General features: G+C 35.6%; 4 protein-coding genes across 4 annotated transcripts; 1 reads left to right on the top strand and 3 right to left on the bottom strand.

Annotated features, from left to right (window-relative positions):
• Positions 1–79: 79 nt before the first annotated feature.
• Positions 80–2,940, bottom strand: LOC106142380 (dual specificity mitogen-activated protein kinase kinase 6). Its single transcript, XM_013344121.2, has 3 exons — positions 2,591–2,940; positions 1,880–2,048; positions 80–1,194 (listed from the first exon to the last, which is right to left on the bottom strand). Exons 1-3 carry the CDS (start codon positions 2,650–2,652, stop codon positions 424–426), a joined length of 1,002 nt encoding a protein of 333 aa, XP_013199575.1. The 5' UTR covers positions 2,653–2,940; the 3' UTR covers positions 80–423.
• Positions 2,941–3,655: 715 nt separating this feature from the next.
• LOC106142708 (DNA excision repair protein ERCC-6-like) lies at positions 3,656–6,821 on the bottom strand. Its single transcript, XM_013344578.2, has one exon. It carries the CDS (start codon positions 6,664–6,666, stop codon positions 3,718–3,720), a length of 2,949 nt encoding a protein of 982 aa, XP_013200032.1. The 5' UTR covers positions 6,667–6,821; the 3' UTR covers positions 3,656–3,717.
• Positions 6,822–6,898: 77 nt separating this feature from the next.
• LOC106142666 (protein penguin) lies at positions 6,899–11,085 on the top strand. The gene is made up of 8 exons (XM_013344520.2): positions 6,899–7,510; positions 7,791–8,196; positions 8,295–8,422; positions 8,794–8,959; positions 9,343–9,519; positions 9,835–10,066; positions 10,360–10,559; positions 10,896–11,085. The coding sequence occupies exons 1-8, from the start codon at positions 7,110–7,112 to the stop codon at positions 11,067–11,069; spliced, it is 1,884 nt and encodes a 627-aa protein (XP_013199974.1). The 5' UTR covers positions 6,899–7,109; the 3' UTR covers positions 11,070–11,085.
• Positions 11,060–14,727, bottom strand: LOC106142667 (thymidylate kinase). Its single transcript, XM_013344521.2, has 6 exons — positions 14,506–14,727; positions 14,222–14,322; positions 13,781–13,928; positions 13,213–13,330; positions 12,682–12,768; positions 11,060–12,223 (listed from the first exon to the last, which is right to left on the bottom strand). The coding sequence occupies exons 1-6, from the start codon at positions 14,576–14,578 to the stop codon at positions 12,121–12,123; spliced, it is 630 nt and encodes a 209-aa protein (XP_013199975.1). The 5' UTR covers positions 14,579–14,727; the 3' UTR covers positions 11,060–12,120.
• Positions 14,728–15,081: the final 354 nt, after the last annotated feature.

Here is a 15,081-nt window from a genome sequence, read left to right as displayed (position 1 = left end):
TCCTCTTTGGTTTTCACTACTTAGATAAAGCGAGACATTCGATCATTCGAAATCAAAAGGAACATAATCAAAAATTAAATAACGCTTTTAAACAATGGTTTTATTAATACCAATTAGTTGTGATGTATTTATACATTTCTAGCAGGGTTCAGACTTCGTCAGCACATCCTACAAAAACATGACTTTTTATAATTGACAATACAAAGGTTTCATAATTTACAATGTTTAAAAGATAACAAAATATAACTTAGAAATATGGTTAAACAATAATTGCATGTAATGTAGAATTCTCTTTACAGCTAACTTTTACTAGATATCATTGTTATATCCTACTGGAGTTCATCACTAGTTTTTATAAATTAAAATGTTAATAACAATTCTTATACCTACTGTTAATCATAGTTAAACACATTCTTCCTTTCACTAGGAGTCATCAGGTAAATCTAGAATTTCTTGAACAAACGACGCGACGTCCACTTCTTTAGTGCCGTGTTCTAAACAAAACTTATGTGACAGTAACATGTTATAATTTGGTCTGTTCTTGTAATCCTTCTGTAGACACTGTACTATGAAGTCTTCAAAATCGGCTGAAAACTGCCCGGCGGGCAGTCTCGGCGGGTCGTCGGTCACGACTTGTTTCAACTGTTCGAATGGTGTCGGCCAGTTCTGATAAGGAAATTTCCCGGTCGCGAGTTCAATCATGGCAATACCGAGTGACCACACGTCGCTACGGATGTCGTACTGCGCGGGATTCCCGTGCGGGTCGATTCTCTCCGGCGCCATGTACGGCTTGCACCCCGCATCTATTGTTTTCGCTATAGAGTTAACAAGATAACCGGAAATGCCAAAATCGCACATTTTGACTTCACCCTGTCTGTTGATCAGAATATTTGATGGCTTCACATCTCTGTGTATGACCCTGAGCTGAGAGTAGAGGTAATTCAAGGCACTTACAACCGAAAAGGCTATCTTACCAAGAATACTTTCAGGTATAGTCCGGTTGTTTTTGTAGACTTTAGTATAAAATTTATCAAGACTAGTGTCCATGACTTCCATGCAGATCCAGACGTCGCCCTCCCGGAACATGGCACCATAGAAATGTACTGTGTATGGACACGCACTGGCCCTCATTGATACGTCCAAATCCATCAACAAACGCTTCAATTCCAATGATTGGTTGTTGAATGTAATTCTCTGTAACAAATAAATATCAACACTTAACCCTGTTATCATCAAGTTTCTCAGCTACTTTGCCCAGGAAGATATATAAATAAAAAATTAATAATGAACCTGGCACAAACATTTTGTATGTAAAATCATGGACAATTAATATTAACATGTGTGCTGCCATAGCAATCAAGGTTTTAGATACAGACATATCACTGAGCTAACAAACTTTGTTGGCAGAACAAACCACTGATTTTCAGCAACGCGCAACATTACAGACAATGTTGCAAACATGGTACTACCTGCTGTTGACTTTATTAATTTGGCACAGCCAAATTATTAAATTTTCAGAATTGATGACAGTTCAGATATTTTAAGTATTAAAAAAATAAGAACCTGTTTTTGTGGGTAAAATATATTGTACTTTCACATAACAAAAAATTAGTTTGATCACAAAATTTTGTATTCCATCAGAAATTAGGCAAAATGATTATATTTCTGTTGGCTTGGTTCTGTATAACCTGTTGTGGAAATCAGAAAACAGATCAAGTAAAACAGAAATAACAAAAAAAATCGTGTTTCACATAGGATTCATCCACTACCTCCTTTTTTTATTTATAATTCTAATTTTATTATTTATTTATTTATAATTCCTACACTATCATTACAAGCTAGCCAATGTGATTATGAATTGCCTTAATAATAATTATACCTTGACTGCCATGATAGTGTCACTGGGTCTGTGATGCATCTTCTCCACAATACCATAGGCTCCACGGCCTAGATCACAAATCTTCACCAAGTCATCGGCATGGACAGTGAAAGTGTTATCACCAATTGTAATTGTAGTTCGCTCTTCAAGGTTTCTTGGGGGAGTGACACTGCAATCATTCAGTTTTTTTTAATTTGTTTTGTAAAGAGCACCTTGAATATAATAAGGGCAAACTTTTAACGAAAAATATGAATGTGTTTTTTTATAAAGCAGATGATAGTCATTACTCAGATCTGTTAACTACAACCAAAATAGTTCAATGTTGATATGCCTACTGTTGGAGGTTCATTACAAGTAAACAAACAAGTTAGAGCTGGTTCCTGGGAGGGAAGACATTCTATCCTACTTAGATTTTTAAGAGTGTCACATAGACTGGACAGTATTGAAATATATAGGTACCTAAGTTTTTTTTACAAATGACATAAGTTCATGGGAATAATTGTTTTCATTATATAATTTGTGAGTTTCAAAACAGAGGTTAAGATTTTTTAACAAAACTTTCTCAATCAATATTGATTATTTTGGATAATATTCATAGAATAAATGATATTTACAATGTCCTTTATTCGATACTTATTTCTCTGTGCTGTAATTGTAACTAGGGTACCTTGTTTGTGAAAATTGTAAAGTGAGGTACAAAATTTTACTTACACCTCTGGCTTTTCTTCTTTTGCTTTGAAGTTAAAGCTCGGGGGTTTCCTCCGGCCGGACATTGCGTCCCCGTTAACTTAAACTTCAGAATATCAGCACAATGCCCGTACTTGGCTAAAAACGGCTGAGGAGGTAAACTTTTCAAAGATCCACTGACTCTAATAACACTACTCTAAACCACTATATACGACTTATATCCATAGAAACATTGCTGTTGAATTAAGATGATATTCTGGTTTCATGTATTTAAGCTACAATGCCTTGAAAGTATATTCTTTTTAGATAAATTCAGAAAAATTAACGTTAGCCGAAGGAGGAATTGAGACAATTTTACTTCATGCCTGTGTTGCCGGAAGGGAAAATTAAAAAGCTACCGTAATTATTGCCATTGTATACATGAATAATACAATGGAGGGTAGAGATTTATTTATTTATTTTTATTTATTTATTTATTTACGCCAAAAATACAACGGTAGTAGTACACCTCTTACAGTATTTGGCAAGGAATTCTTATAAGTATAACAAAATAAAATAAAATCTTGACAGTCTTAATTTCAACTAAAAGGACAAATAATAAGTATACTATGGGTAAGAAATAAAGAAGTAACTTACAGAAACAAACAAGTTGAAGTACATTCATCTTTCTCACAAAATAACAAAAAATTTCTTATAATCGTATTCCATCCATCCACATAAATAACATAAAGAGATAACGTACGATGGTATATATCAAACAAAATTGCAATATAAACTGCGAGTACGACGAAAAAGTGGCAGGCAGGCACGGCCGTGACCATAATAACATACGCAAGATTTTTTATACTTTTGCCGTCTAGTTACCTTGTTTGTTCTCAAACTTTTAGGTATACAGAACTTACTTCTCTAGAAGCTGTGCCGATAAAAGCAAAATAAGTAAGTAGGTACGCAGAAATACATTTCGCAACATAGGTTTCATGTAAATACTAACGTACAATAATCTTTTGCGAACGCGCTTGAAACACAATACTAAGGTATGTTACATAAAAATAAACTAGTGTTAGTAATTAACAAAATATTTATTGATTTTAACTTAATAAAAAATAATCACAATCTTTCACCTTAATCTAAACTGCCAACTACCTCAAGTTCTAAGAAGAAAATTTTATGGCTCTCACTGCAAATTTTGCTTTCTTTGAAGCTTCTTCTTTCATTCTATGCATTTTTTCCTTTTCAGCTAAACCTACAACAATGTCGTGTTGTAATGCGTTCTTAACATTGGCTTTTGCAAATAGTTTACTTAAAACATAGTCATCATCATTGCCTTTATTTTCATGTTTTTCTTTTTTATGTTTCTTTCTTTTTACTTTTTTTACTGCCAATAAACTTTCAATGTCAGAGTCTAAATCAGATGAATACTTTCTCTTGTTAGACTTTTTATTCTTTTTCTTTTTGTAATCATCCTGTTCATTATCAACCTGTTCATTATCAACTAACTGAGATGTGCTTCTTGTTGCTTCATTTAGTTCTGTTTCATTACCAGTATCAATATTACTTTCACACTCCTCTATGCTAAGGCTGGATTCTTTAGTTTCTTTTAAATTACTATTTAAATCTTCAGTTAACTCACCCTCATCTAAAATATCATCATTTTGATCTTGTTTTAAAACTTGCTTTATTAAATTTTCTTCATAATCTTTTTTTGTGTGCAAATTAATTATATCTAATTCAGATAAAACATTTTCAAACGGTACATTAGTTACCTTGTCATCTACTAAGTTAATTTCAGGTTCATCTTCTTTTGGAGGGTTTAACAAAAGTTCCCTCTTTTTCTTATACCTCTCTCTTGGATCTTCTTCCAGTTGCTGAGGTTTTTCAACATTATGTGCAATTTTTTTGCTTATCTCTTTTGCCTGTCGTCTCATTGCTTCCAATTTCTTTTTCGAAAATGATACTCCACCACTCATGTGTATATCATCTTTATTAGTTTTGGATTTGTTATTCACATTAACTTTGGTATGTTTGAAAAGAGAAGCTGTCTCTGTATCTCCCTCATGATTTGGATCCTCAAGATGAAATAGACCATGCAAGGTACTGGTAGTTAAAACATTTTTTTGATTGGGATCAACTAGGATTTTATTACTGAGGAAATGCTTGAAAATCTGCCTTTGATAAATTTTCTCTTCTATTGTTCCAGCAGACAGAAGTCTATAAACTGTCACATTTCTTTGTTGACCTATCCTCCAAGCTCTCTCTTTTGCTTGGTTGTCTGTGGCTGGATTCCAGTCAGGATCATATATAATAACCCTATCTGCTCCTGTTAAATTTACTCCCAAACCACCCACCCTTGTTGTCGCCAAGAAGACCATGTATTCAGAATTATCATTAAAAGTTTTAATGAGATTCTGCCTCTGACTTACACTCACTGTGCCATCCATCTTTAAATATTTAAATTCTTGATTTTGCAAATATTGTTCTAAAATACACAACATTGCTCTGGATTGAGAAAATATCAAAGCCCTGTGACCTTGTTTCTGCCAAATTTTCAGAAGAGAATTTACTACTGTCATCTTCCCAGATCTCTTCCAATGGCCAAATTTTTGTTCATCAATATGTTCCATTTCATCTTGAGCTTCATAGAGATATAAATCTGGATGATTACATATTTTTCTCAATGTAGATAGAGCAACTAAAATCCTGGCTCGAACAGGTTTGCAAAACTTGTTGTCTTTATCTAAAATACTTCTGACAGTGCTTCCTGTAAGGTATCCCATATACAAGTCTCTTTGTTCTTGACTCAATGCACAAAATAAAACCTGTTCATTTTTTTCAGGCAATTTTATGTGATCTTGCACTTCAGATTTTGTACGCCTGAGCATGTATGGGGTTATAAGATTTTTTAATGCTTTTGCTATTTCAAATGCTGTAGCTTCCTGTAACTGTGTCGCATTAGCATAGCCTCCTTGTGTAATAGGCAGTGCAAAATGTTCCATAAATGCAGCATAAGTGCCCAATAATCCTGGTCTCATGAAGTCAAAGAGTGACCACAATTCTTGTAAACTGTTCTGCATTGGTGACCCAGTGACCAATAATTTATGTGGTGTTTGAAATTTTTTTATGAACTTGGTGACTTGTGCTTCTGGGTTCCGTATTTTGTGTCCTTCATCTAGAATTATATAGTGCCACTTCTTTGAAAGCAAATCTTGGGAATATTTCACTATGCCTGCATAAGTTACAAGAAGAATGCCATGGGATGCATGCAAGTCTTTAATAAGTTTGTTGTGGTTTCCAACATGTGAGCCAGAGTGATGAAGAACTGCAACCCTCAAATTAGGGCACCAATAATGAAACTGGGAAACCCACTGATAAATTATAGTTGCAGGGGCCACAATTATGGAAGGGCCAAGCCCGCCCCAGTTTCCTGAATCAGTGTGATAAAGTCCGGCTAAGAAGCCAATTATTTGAATTGTTTTTCCAAGTCCCATTTCATCACCAAGAAGGCCTCCTGACTGTACTTGATGAAGCTCCCACAACCATTTCACTCCTATCCTTTGATATTTGTAGAGTTGTTTCCATATGTAATTTGGAACATTGAAGCCATTTTGAAGCTCATGAAATTTATCAAAATCTTTGTTACCCGAGACAAGGTATTGGATATCAGCTGAAGTAATTACACCATTGGATTGTCCTGTGCTGACTGCTGACAAGTTTCCTTTCCAAACCTTGATTCTTTCATCATATAAATGCTGGTCACCATCATCAATAATTTTTTTCAAATTCTGTTTGCCCCGTGATGTTGAAGGTATGGAGCAGTTTATGTTCAAGTCACCGTCACATTCATCATCAGAAGGTAAGTATTCATCATCGTCGGAATCGGCGTGCGGTGTTGAAGGTTTTCGCGATGTGCCAGTACTAGCTTCACCCGAAGGCAAATTCTTATTAAATTGTCTATCTTGTTTCTTTGATATTTTGTCAGCAGCACTCTTGCTTCTTTGCGAAACTTCTTCACATCCTATTGCCTGTTTTTTGGTAGATTTGATAGCGGATCTTTCTTTTGCTAATGCAAGTTGGGATTCAAGATATTTGTTTATGTCAACCATTTCAAAGATTCTGGCTTTAAGCGGAAATAATAAGTATTCATTTATACTGTTTCTGTTTATAAGTGCAAAAGACTATTATTTCCATAATTTAGAAATAAACAAAACATGTCACTACACCTCAACCACATCCATCCAGAAACGATGCTGCTGTTAACTGACACTGACACATTGCGAATGACAACTTCAACAATGACAGTCTGTGTATCAATAAAAAAAAACAAATGAATAACTGTCAAACTGACTAAAGTTTTGGTTTCAATCTCGTGCCTTTTTCACATGGTGGTAAAAACATTTATTCATGTGTTTTTTATAATAATATAGTATAATTGATAACAGTATAATATAATCGGTTATTCTGTGTCTCCTTACTTCTTGTATTAGAAGTATTTAATTTAATTGAGTATACCAAACTACATAACCTCTTTTCTGCATCATCGTGAAATATGCAGAAAGTCAAGAGAAAAAGTGGAGAATCTGTTGAATCAGCCCCTGTTAAGAAGGTCAAAAAAAACGAAAATGCAGTTTCAGAGGGTCCGAACAAAAAGGTGAAATTCGACAACTCAAAAAAAGTTACTTTCAAAAAGGATGGTGTAAAAAATTTCAAGTCACCGAAAGGCAAAAAAGACGGGAAACCTTTTGGTAAATTCAATAATATGAAAGATAAACCTTTCTCAAAAGATGGGAAGTTTTCGAAAGAGCAGACAAAGCCAGGGGAAAAGCCTAAGTGGTCTGAAATGAAAAAGGAGAAGAAAGAACTTAGGCTTGTGAGACGTAAAGCAAAAGCAACTGCAGAGGTGTTCGAAATATCACATAAAGCTAAATTACTTGCTGCACAAATCCAGAGGTGAGATTAGGATACAAATTTTATTTTATTATAAATTATAAAAGCATGTTTTTGAATTTGGAGTATTATAAATATTTACGCACAAAAGAATTGTTCAATTCCATCATAAAAGCCATACAGCTGCATTTCGGTCTTTTCAAGACTGTGGGCTCTGTCTACCCGGCAAGGGATGTAGACGTGATTATATGTTTGTACTGAAATTAGAAAATGCATGCTCTTTATGACTAGAGGGTCACAGAAATTAGCTGAAAAAATTATTTAGCTTTAATTTTATTTACAGGAAAGTAGTAAAAGCAGACTTCAAAGAAAAGTCATGTAGGGAGTTACATGGTCTTCTCAAAGGGCAGTATAAATCAATAGCCCTTACCCATGATCTCAGTAGGGTTATCCAAGTACTGCTCAAATACGGCCCTGAAGATGTCAAGACTGAAATAACTGAGGAATTATTAGACCTTATGGTTCAAATGGTGCAGTCTAAATATGCCCAGCATGCTGTGAAACGTATTTTGAAGTATGGAACCGATTTCATTCGCCATGAAGTTTTGAAGAGGTTCTTCGGCCACATCGTGACACTCTCGGCACACAGTATAAGTGCTCCCGTATTAGATTATGCTTATGGTGAATTTGCTAACAAGACGGAAAAGTTGCACATGCAACAAGAATTCTATGGGGAAATTTACAAAAATGTGAGTTCTCACTGTTTGTTATTTAATCCCATATATATACACACCTCTTGTTTTTTTTTAATTTGTTCCATAATATCTATGTTCTTTTTTTGTTGCAGTCAAAAGACAACAAAATTAAAACCCTGAGCGATACATACAAAGACAGCCCAGAGATGAAAGCAGCGATACTGCATTCATGCAAGGCTAATATACAGCGTATACTGGACAAAAATCTGCATGATGGAGAGTAAGTTAATCTTATTGATCTTGATTTGTGAAATAAATGTGGTTAACATAAAAAAGTTAATTAGATAAATATATAACACAATACAAGTTACACTACTATAAGGGGACCTTGGCTAGATCGCAGTATTTAGAATCATTAGGACTGTAACTCACGCTACTTTGCTGCCAGTGCAATCTGAAGCTGCCCTAAGTGTTAATTACTAGCCATACTTAATCTAAAGGCCCATGTAGAGATAAAAAAAAAATTATAGTATCTTTTATTGTTCTTCAAATCTGAAAATCTAGTTATCTCCCATAGGTACACATAGGTAGGTATAGGTACACATCCTCTAAAAACAAAGGCCACATTAAAATTACAATAATTATTTTTAGGTTGCTGCATTCAGTATTGTATGACTACATTCAAGAGTGCAGCGCGGAGGATCGCACTGAACTGATCACTACTCTCAGCCCACTGATAGTGCCGCTCAGCAACTCCCTGCCCGGAGTCAACGCGGCATGTATCTGCGTGTGGCAAGGCACCAACAAGGATAAAAAGGTATAACACTTTATTTTGCTTTCTGTTGCGTATTTTATTCTTCTTTAATTAAGCAGCTAACTCTTGTGGGTGGGTGGAGTTAAGTGGAGCATCCTAAATTCATCTCTTTTCTCTGTAATTCAATTTCTTTTAACCTGGAAATAAGTCTAGGCTGAGTATCTGTATTTTTGGGTCAATAAGTTGTACATTTAACATGCATGAAGTTTAAATAAATAAATGTAGTTGGTTTGCCACGTGGCGATGTCCTGGCGAAAGGTCTTTTAAACCGACGAGCTGTAATGGGAATAAATGAAAGAAGGATGCAGGGATCATGGTAAAATAAAGTCTCTGCCCTTCCCTCCTTTCCTTCAGGAAACAGACATGATTTTAAATATGTTTTCCAGACTATCCTGAAAGTTGTAAAGGAGCATGCAGTGAGTCTCAGCAAACACAAGACAGGCTACCGTTTGCTGCTAGCCATCTTCGACTCGGTGGACGACACGGTGCTGGTGAAGAAGGCCATTGTGTCCACTCTCGCTGCAAATCTTAAGGATATTGTGAAGGACCATTGGGGTGTCATGGTAAGGGCTATGATACAGTCTTCTAAGATTAATAAGTGATTGTGCTGTGTGGTGCCTGGCATCAATACAAAAAAAAATAGGACCATTCCATCTCTTTGGTGTGGATGTCGTAAAAAGCGACTAAGGAATAGGCTTATAAAGCTTATTGCATTCCTGTTTAGATTGTAAAAACAATCACGGGAAAGGCTAGTTTATTTTGGGATTCTTTTTTTTTGGCGAAATCCACTTGTCACTACTCAATCTTTGTTTCTATTCTATAATGTCTAACCCCTTAAGGGATTATGACATCACATCTAAGAAATATTTCAATTTCAGACTCTCCACTGGCTAGTCAAGCCCAAAGACACGGCGACTTTCCACCCGAGCCTCGTGAAATTCCTCGAAGAGGGCGCCAAAAGCGGCACCTCCAAGAAGGACGCGGATATACGTACGGCGGAACTGCGGGAGGCCATCTTGCCAGCGCTCCAGCAAGATATAGAAAATGATGCGGAGTTCTGGCTTAGTAATAAAACTATTGCCCTTCTAGCCGTGGCGGTGATGTCTATAGGTAAGAAAGCATTTTTATTTATTTGTACCTAAATATATGTACATACATATTATTATGTCTTTATCCTCTATGGGGTGGACAGAGCCAAGTCTCGCAACTTATTTTATCCTATTTATTTATTTAGGGACACCAACAGGTTACATGATTACATTCTAAAAAATTCACTCACAAAATAAAATTAAAGCATGCAACCCAATAAAAGGCAAGCACAAATAAATTAAGAATCACCCTAATATTATTAAAACTTTAATGATGTAAACGCAATAATTTTATTGAATATTTGTCTGTTACAGAATCAACAAAAGGAATGTTAGACGCGTTAGCCAGAGCTATTTGCCGTGCTGACTGGAAAGTCAGCGTGAATAACAAAGAAATACTGGCGGTGGAAGACGCTGGCATACACATGTGTCTGAAGAAACTTGCCAGCCTGGATAAGGACAGGCCTGGGTGCACGCTTGGGGTCTCCATTGCGCAATACTTGGAGGCTGATGTGGTATGTGATATGATTTTAGTTTTAACTTGGTTAGTTTTATAAGTCAACTCGCACAGCATGCTTTCTGTGACGGATGTGTTATTCATTTTGTTATTTTTGTTCAAATTAATGCGGCTAAGCTTCGAAGGTCCACTTTCAACTTAATGAGGGGTTATCAACCATTTTTGCTCTGTGTCAAGAAGGAACCCCTCGTTACCGAGCAAAGCTGGTTGGCCCCTATAGTACAAAGTACTTGTATAAGTGGGAACCATAATAGAAAGAAAGTTTTGGCGAGACAGGTTTTAGTGTAAATTTTAAGATTGATTTTAGAATATAATATGAATTGTATGATTGCAGTTATCGGCGTGGCTGCCTACAAACAGAGGATGTTTCTTCTTACTGAAGCTTATCGAGAGCAATGATGAGAAAACTGGTAACGAACTCATAGCCAAGGTCAAGCCACACGCTAGTATCTTAAGAGCTAATACTTCTGAAGGAGCGAAGTTACTTGCGCAGAAGATAAAGAAATAAAAGTTTTGTTATAAAATTGTTTTATTTACTCAAACTATTATTGGTATAAATATATCGACAAATCACATGAAGCCAGCCCGAAAATAAGTTCGACTTATGTTGGGGATTTTAACTCTATTCTTTTTTCTATACTAAAGCAAATATATACAGATAAATACAAACTTGGATCAAATTGATGATATTTTTCCTTGAGGGCTTCAATCATGCCCAAAATAACTATTCCACGCGAACGAAGTCGCGGCTATGTAGAAAGAAAAGTTAAGCGAAAAAGCTATAATTTTTCGCGCTTTGCCGTTTTTATCATGCATTGCTGCGGGGATTGGCGTGGAATAAAACCTGGGATTACAAGTTCGGAGACAAGGCAATAATTACCACTATGCCAAAAGCAAAATGTAAATGTAAGACTTGAATCTAGTTAAAAAAAATATGTATTTCTTTTGTATGTAAGCCTAAACTAACAAATTTTTGGTCACAAATGCACATCTTTTCTAACAAAAATTTACCTTATACTTGTAACTCCTTAAAATATAAACGTTTATTATCCTTACCATTAATTATTTTTACCAAGAGCGAGCTTTAGCCGGGGCTAAATAGCGCCCAGTTTTCGCCCGTGATCATCCTGCAGTGAGTCTATCAAGTAATTACATGAAGCCAGTCTAGCTATTCATAGGGTTATTTACAAACGTTTTGAAGGCATATCTTCTATCCTTCGCATCACGTTTTGCGGAAGCCTTTCTGCTATTTGGGCAACAAATGTCTGGCCATGCTGCCTTCGCCGGGCCCGGATAACAGGGGCAGGCCAAAGAAAACCTTGCTGACCAGACAAAATGGAAAGATAAATGTAGGAAAGCAGACGCCAGGCCCCGAAGATCTATGGTGGCGGGTGCAACTTGGAATGCGCAAAGATGATGAGAGAGAAGATCACACTTTCTCTCTCATCACCTTAGTGGCTAGCTGCAGAGAAATAAGGCAGATAACCCTGCCTCATGAACGGAAGTGAATAGCCACATTGTGCTGATATAAAGCTGCAACTATGAATCATCTGCCAGTATCAAAGAGAGTCCATCCACACTTTGCCCACAGGCTTATCTTCAAGCTCGTTGACCACATCCAATGTTCTTTTGAGCAAATCTTCCTGAATGACTTCAATTGACCTGCAACCAAAACATTTTCAATGGAGGACATTCTTATTCACTCTAATCCACACTAGATTTTTATTTTTGCATGTTTGTGATGAATAAACTCAAAAATTACTGAACTGATTGCAGTTAAATTTGGTAGAGAGAATAAATCTACATAGGATATCTATAGAGAAAAGATAACATAGACTATGTTTCAAAAGCTAGTACATACAAAAGCACAGATGATCACGCTTCTTTCCTAAAGAGATGGGCAGACACTACATCTTCCAAAGTGGAAATTTTCAGAAGGAAAATAAGAAGGGATTGAGGTTTCTTTTGACCAACCTGTTTGAAAAGAGGAATATGCAACATGGATAAACTAGAAAATATTATGGTAAAAGGGTTTTGTTTGAAGGGGCAATATGGAAAGTTATTATTGCTTTTAAGTAAAAATAAATAAAGTATTAAACTAAGTACAGTAAAATGATTACCTTGAGGCATCTAAGATGTCCCATGATTCGTCTTTTAGTTTCATATACACCTCAGAAACCTTCTTATGAAACTCTAGCTCTTCATAACTGAAAAATAAAGCCAACCAATAAATATCACATAACATTATTGACGATTCTTCTTCTTGGCGTGTCGAATATCCCTCTAAAGATAGCCAAATTTTGAATCTGAACATAGTAGTATAGTTGGTAGAACATATTATACCAGCTTAACCATAACACAACCAGGATGAAAACATAGCAGGTCATGATGGAAAAACCACTGCTTCTGATTGGCTTGGGTCATGAATTACTTGGCTAAAGAATAATAGTATCCTTGTGTTATTATCTTGAAACACAAGTCTCAAACTTACTTTGAGGCTTACTCAATGTGGGTAATTTTCCCAGCATACATACATACAAAAATAAAATCATGCCTCTTTCCCAGAGGGGTAGGCAGAGACTACCTCTTTCCACTTGCCACGATTTACCCAGCATATATGTATTTATAGGAAAAAATTATCTCTTCCTTACCGTTCATTTCCATATTCTTTTCTTGTCTGTACAATATTTAGTGGCATGGTGAGAAAGAACACTTTATCTGGCTTAGGCAACCCAATGTCTGGGGATTTGCACCATTTTAGATCCAATCCTAAAATCAGTAAGAAAACTATTAATTATGTTTTTAAAAACTTGAAAATAATCAGCGGACCATGGCTTAGCTGGCTCTGTCTACCCGTTATGGATAAAGATGTGATTATACCTAGTAGTATTTTAGCGGGAGTGATTATTCGGTCTCAACCACCTCATAGGGAAGATCTTCCGCCAGGCTAGGTGTTATGCCTGGGTAACCGCCGCTCTGGTAATTGGAACTGCTTGTGCAATTTATACGCAACCTCTTCAATTTCATCCACCCACCTTTTATATGGTCTACATCTTTTTTTGGACAAGCCTTTGGGTTACCATTGCATTATGGTTTTCAACCATTTTTCTCTTCAAGGGCAAAAGTCATTTGTTATAATTACCCAATTAAACTTACACTTTCTGAACAGTCAGTTGCTTAGTAAAAGCACTATCATAAAAGATATAATTTAGAAATTACCCTTTGCTGCAGAATAAGCTACTCCAGAATAGCAGTATCTGTCCACAATAATGTTGATTCCCTGTTCCAAAGTCTTCAGGATCTCCTGAGCTCTTTCCCAGCGATTAGCAGAAAACAGGAGATGAATAGCTTCATCAGATAAATTATTCTGAAAGAATTATCTTTTATAAATAGTAAGTAAAAAGTATTTCTTACAGGAATATATGTATGGTATAGAATGGAAGATCTCAAAATTAATCAAGTTGCAAACTGAAGCATTAGTCCATACTAATATTATAATGTGAAAGTGTGTTTGTTTGTCAGTGTTACATATATAAACAACTGAACCAATGTATAAAATTTTGCATACATGTAGTGTGGAGTATGAAGAAGGACAAAGGATAATATTCACACTCAGAGCCAGAAGCGAAACCTTGTAAACTTATCCTTTTTAGTTATCACCTTGAATGTGAGGTAGTTGTTGATAGTTTTGCCAATTTCAGTCTGTCTTGAAGGAAAATTTGTGTATTGAGCTTGCACGCCTTTGTTCAATAGGTTGTTCACTATAACAAAATAATTATTTTCTATTATCAGTAAAACCTTATGTAGGGTTAGATCTTAGGATTTGTAGGTATCATGAAATACAATGACAACGTTATAAGTGGTTTAACTTATGTAATGAATTAATATATCCACACTTAAAAGTACTTAAATTCTCTAACTTGTTAAAAAAAGAAGAAACATACCCAACTCTTTACACTGAGTGGATTTACCAGTTCTATCAACACCTTCGATAACTATCAATGCACCTCGTTTCATTTTAAAAAGATCCTCTTAACAGGTATGTACACAAAAAGTAAGCAGTCGTGTGATTTTGTGCGTTACTTACTACAATTATTAACCAACAAAACAACAAACAAGGCGCGAAAATGTGATGGTTCATTTGATTTCTTTGATGTAGGTAGACATTGACATTAATTTGTTTTTGATAGAAGAGCAGTTTTGCCAACTATGAAGTGACTTGCGTAAAGGACGATTTACATGCGGCTTTTCTTCCAGCCATTCCATAAAAAATATACCAAAACTAATGTTTAAATATACCAATTAAACGCAAAGAGAATTAAGCCTAAGCATTGTTTTGTTGTTAACAAATGGATATAATATGATATGAACTTTATGGATTGCCCGGGGACGTGGGGGACACGGGTTCACAAGAAAACCAATGAATGATACAATCCACAGCGCGAGTAGTGGAGGTATTAATTCGAGATCGTTTTATTATAATGAACCGGCTTCATCAATGCTTAAAAACTCGATTGGCT

The sequence above is a fragment of the Amyelois transitella genome, chromosome 12, assembly GCF_032362555.1.
Source record: "Amyelois transitella isolate CPQ chromosome 12, ilAmyTran1.1, whole genome shotgun sequence".
Lineage (NCBI taxonomy): Eukaryota > Metazoa > Arthropoda > Insecta > Lepidoptera > Pyralidae > Amyelois > Amyelois transitella.
Note: the sequence above shows the minus strand (reverse complement) of the source record. Positions and strands in the feature narration are given on the sequence as shown.

Excerpts from the sequence above, each read along its gene's own strand:
- LOC106142380 (XM_013344121.2), bottom strand. The coding sequence starts at position 2,652 with ATGTCCGGCCGGAGGAAACCCCCGAGCTTTAACTTCAAAGCAAAAGAA. Across the intron at positions 2,049-2,590 it reads AAAGAAGAAAAGCCAGAGGT|TGTCACTCCCCCAAGAAACC; the intron begins GTAAGTAAAATT and ends GAATGATTGCAG. Across the intron at positions 1,195-1,879 it reads ACACTATCATGGCAGTCAAG|AGAATTACATTCAACAACCA; the intron begins GTATAATTATTA and ends TATTTGTTACAG.
- LOC106142708 (XM_013344578.2), bottom strand. The coding sequence starts at position 6,666 with ATGGTTGACATAAACAAATATCTTGAATCCCAACTTGCATTAGCAAAA.
- LOC106142666 (XM_013344520.2), top strand. The coding sequence starts at position 7,110 with ATGCAGAAAGTCAAGAGAAAAAGTGGAGAATCTGTTGAATCAGCCCCT. Across the intron at positions 8,423-8,793 it reads AAAAATCTGCATGATGGAGA|GTTGCTGCATTCAGTATTGT; the intron begins GTAAGTTAATCT and ends AATTATTTTTAG. Across the intron at positions 10,067-10,359 it reads CGTGGCGGTGATGTCTATAG|AATCAACAAAAGGAATGTTA; the intron begins GTAAGAAAGCAT and ends TGTCTGTTACAG.
- LOC106142667 (XM_013344521.2), bottom strand. The coding sequence starts at position 14,578 with ATGAAACGAGGTGCATTGATAGTTATCGAAGGTGTTGATAGAACTGGT. Across the intron at positions 14,323-14,505 it reads CACTCAGTGTAAAGAGTTGG|TGAACAACCTATTGAACAAA; the intron begins GTATGTTTCTTC and ends ATTTTGTTATAG. Across the intron at positions 13,331-13,780 it reads AGCTTATTCTGCAGCAAAGG|GATTGGATCTAAAATGGTGC; the intron begins GTAATTTCTAAA and ends TACTGATTTTAG.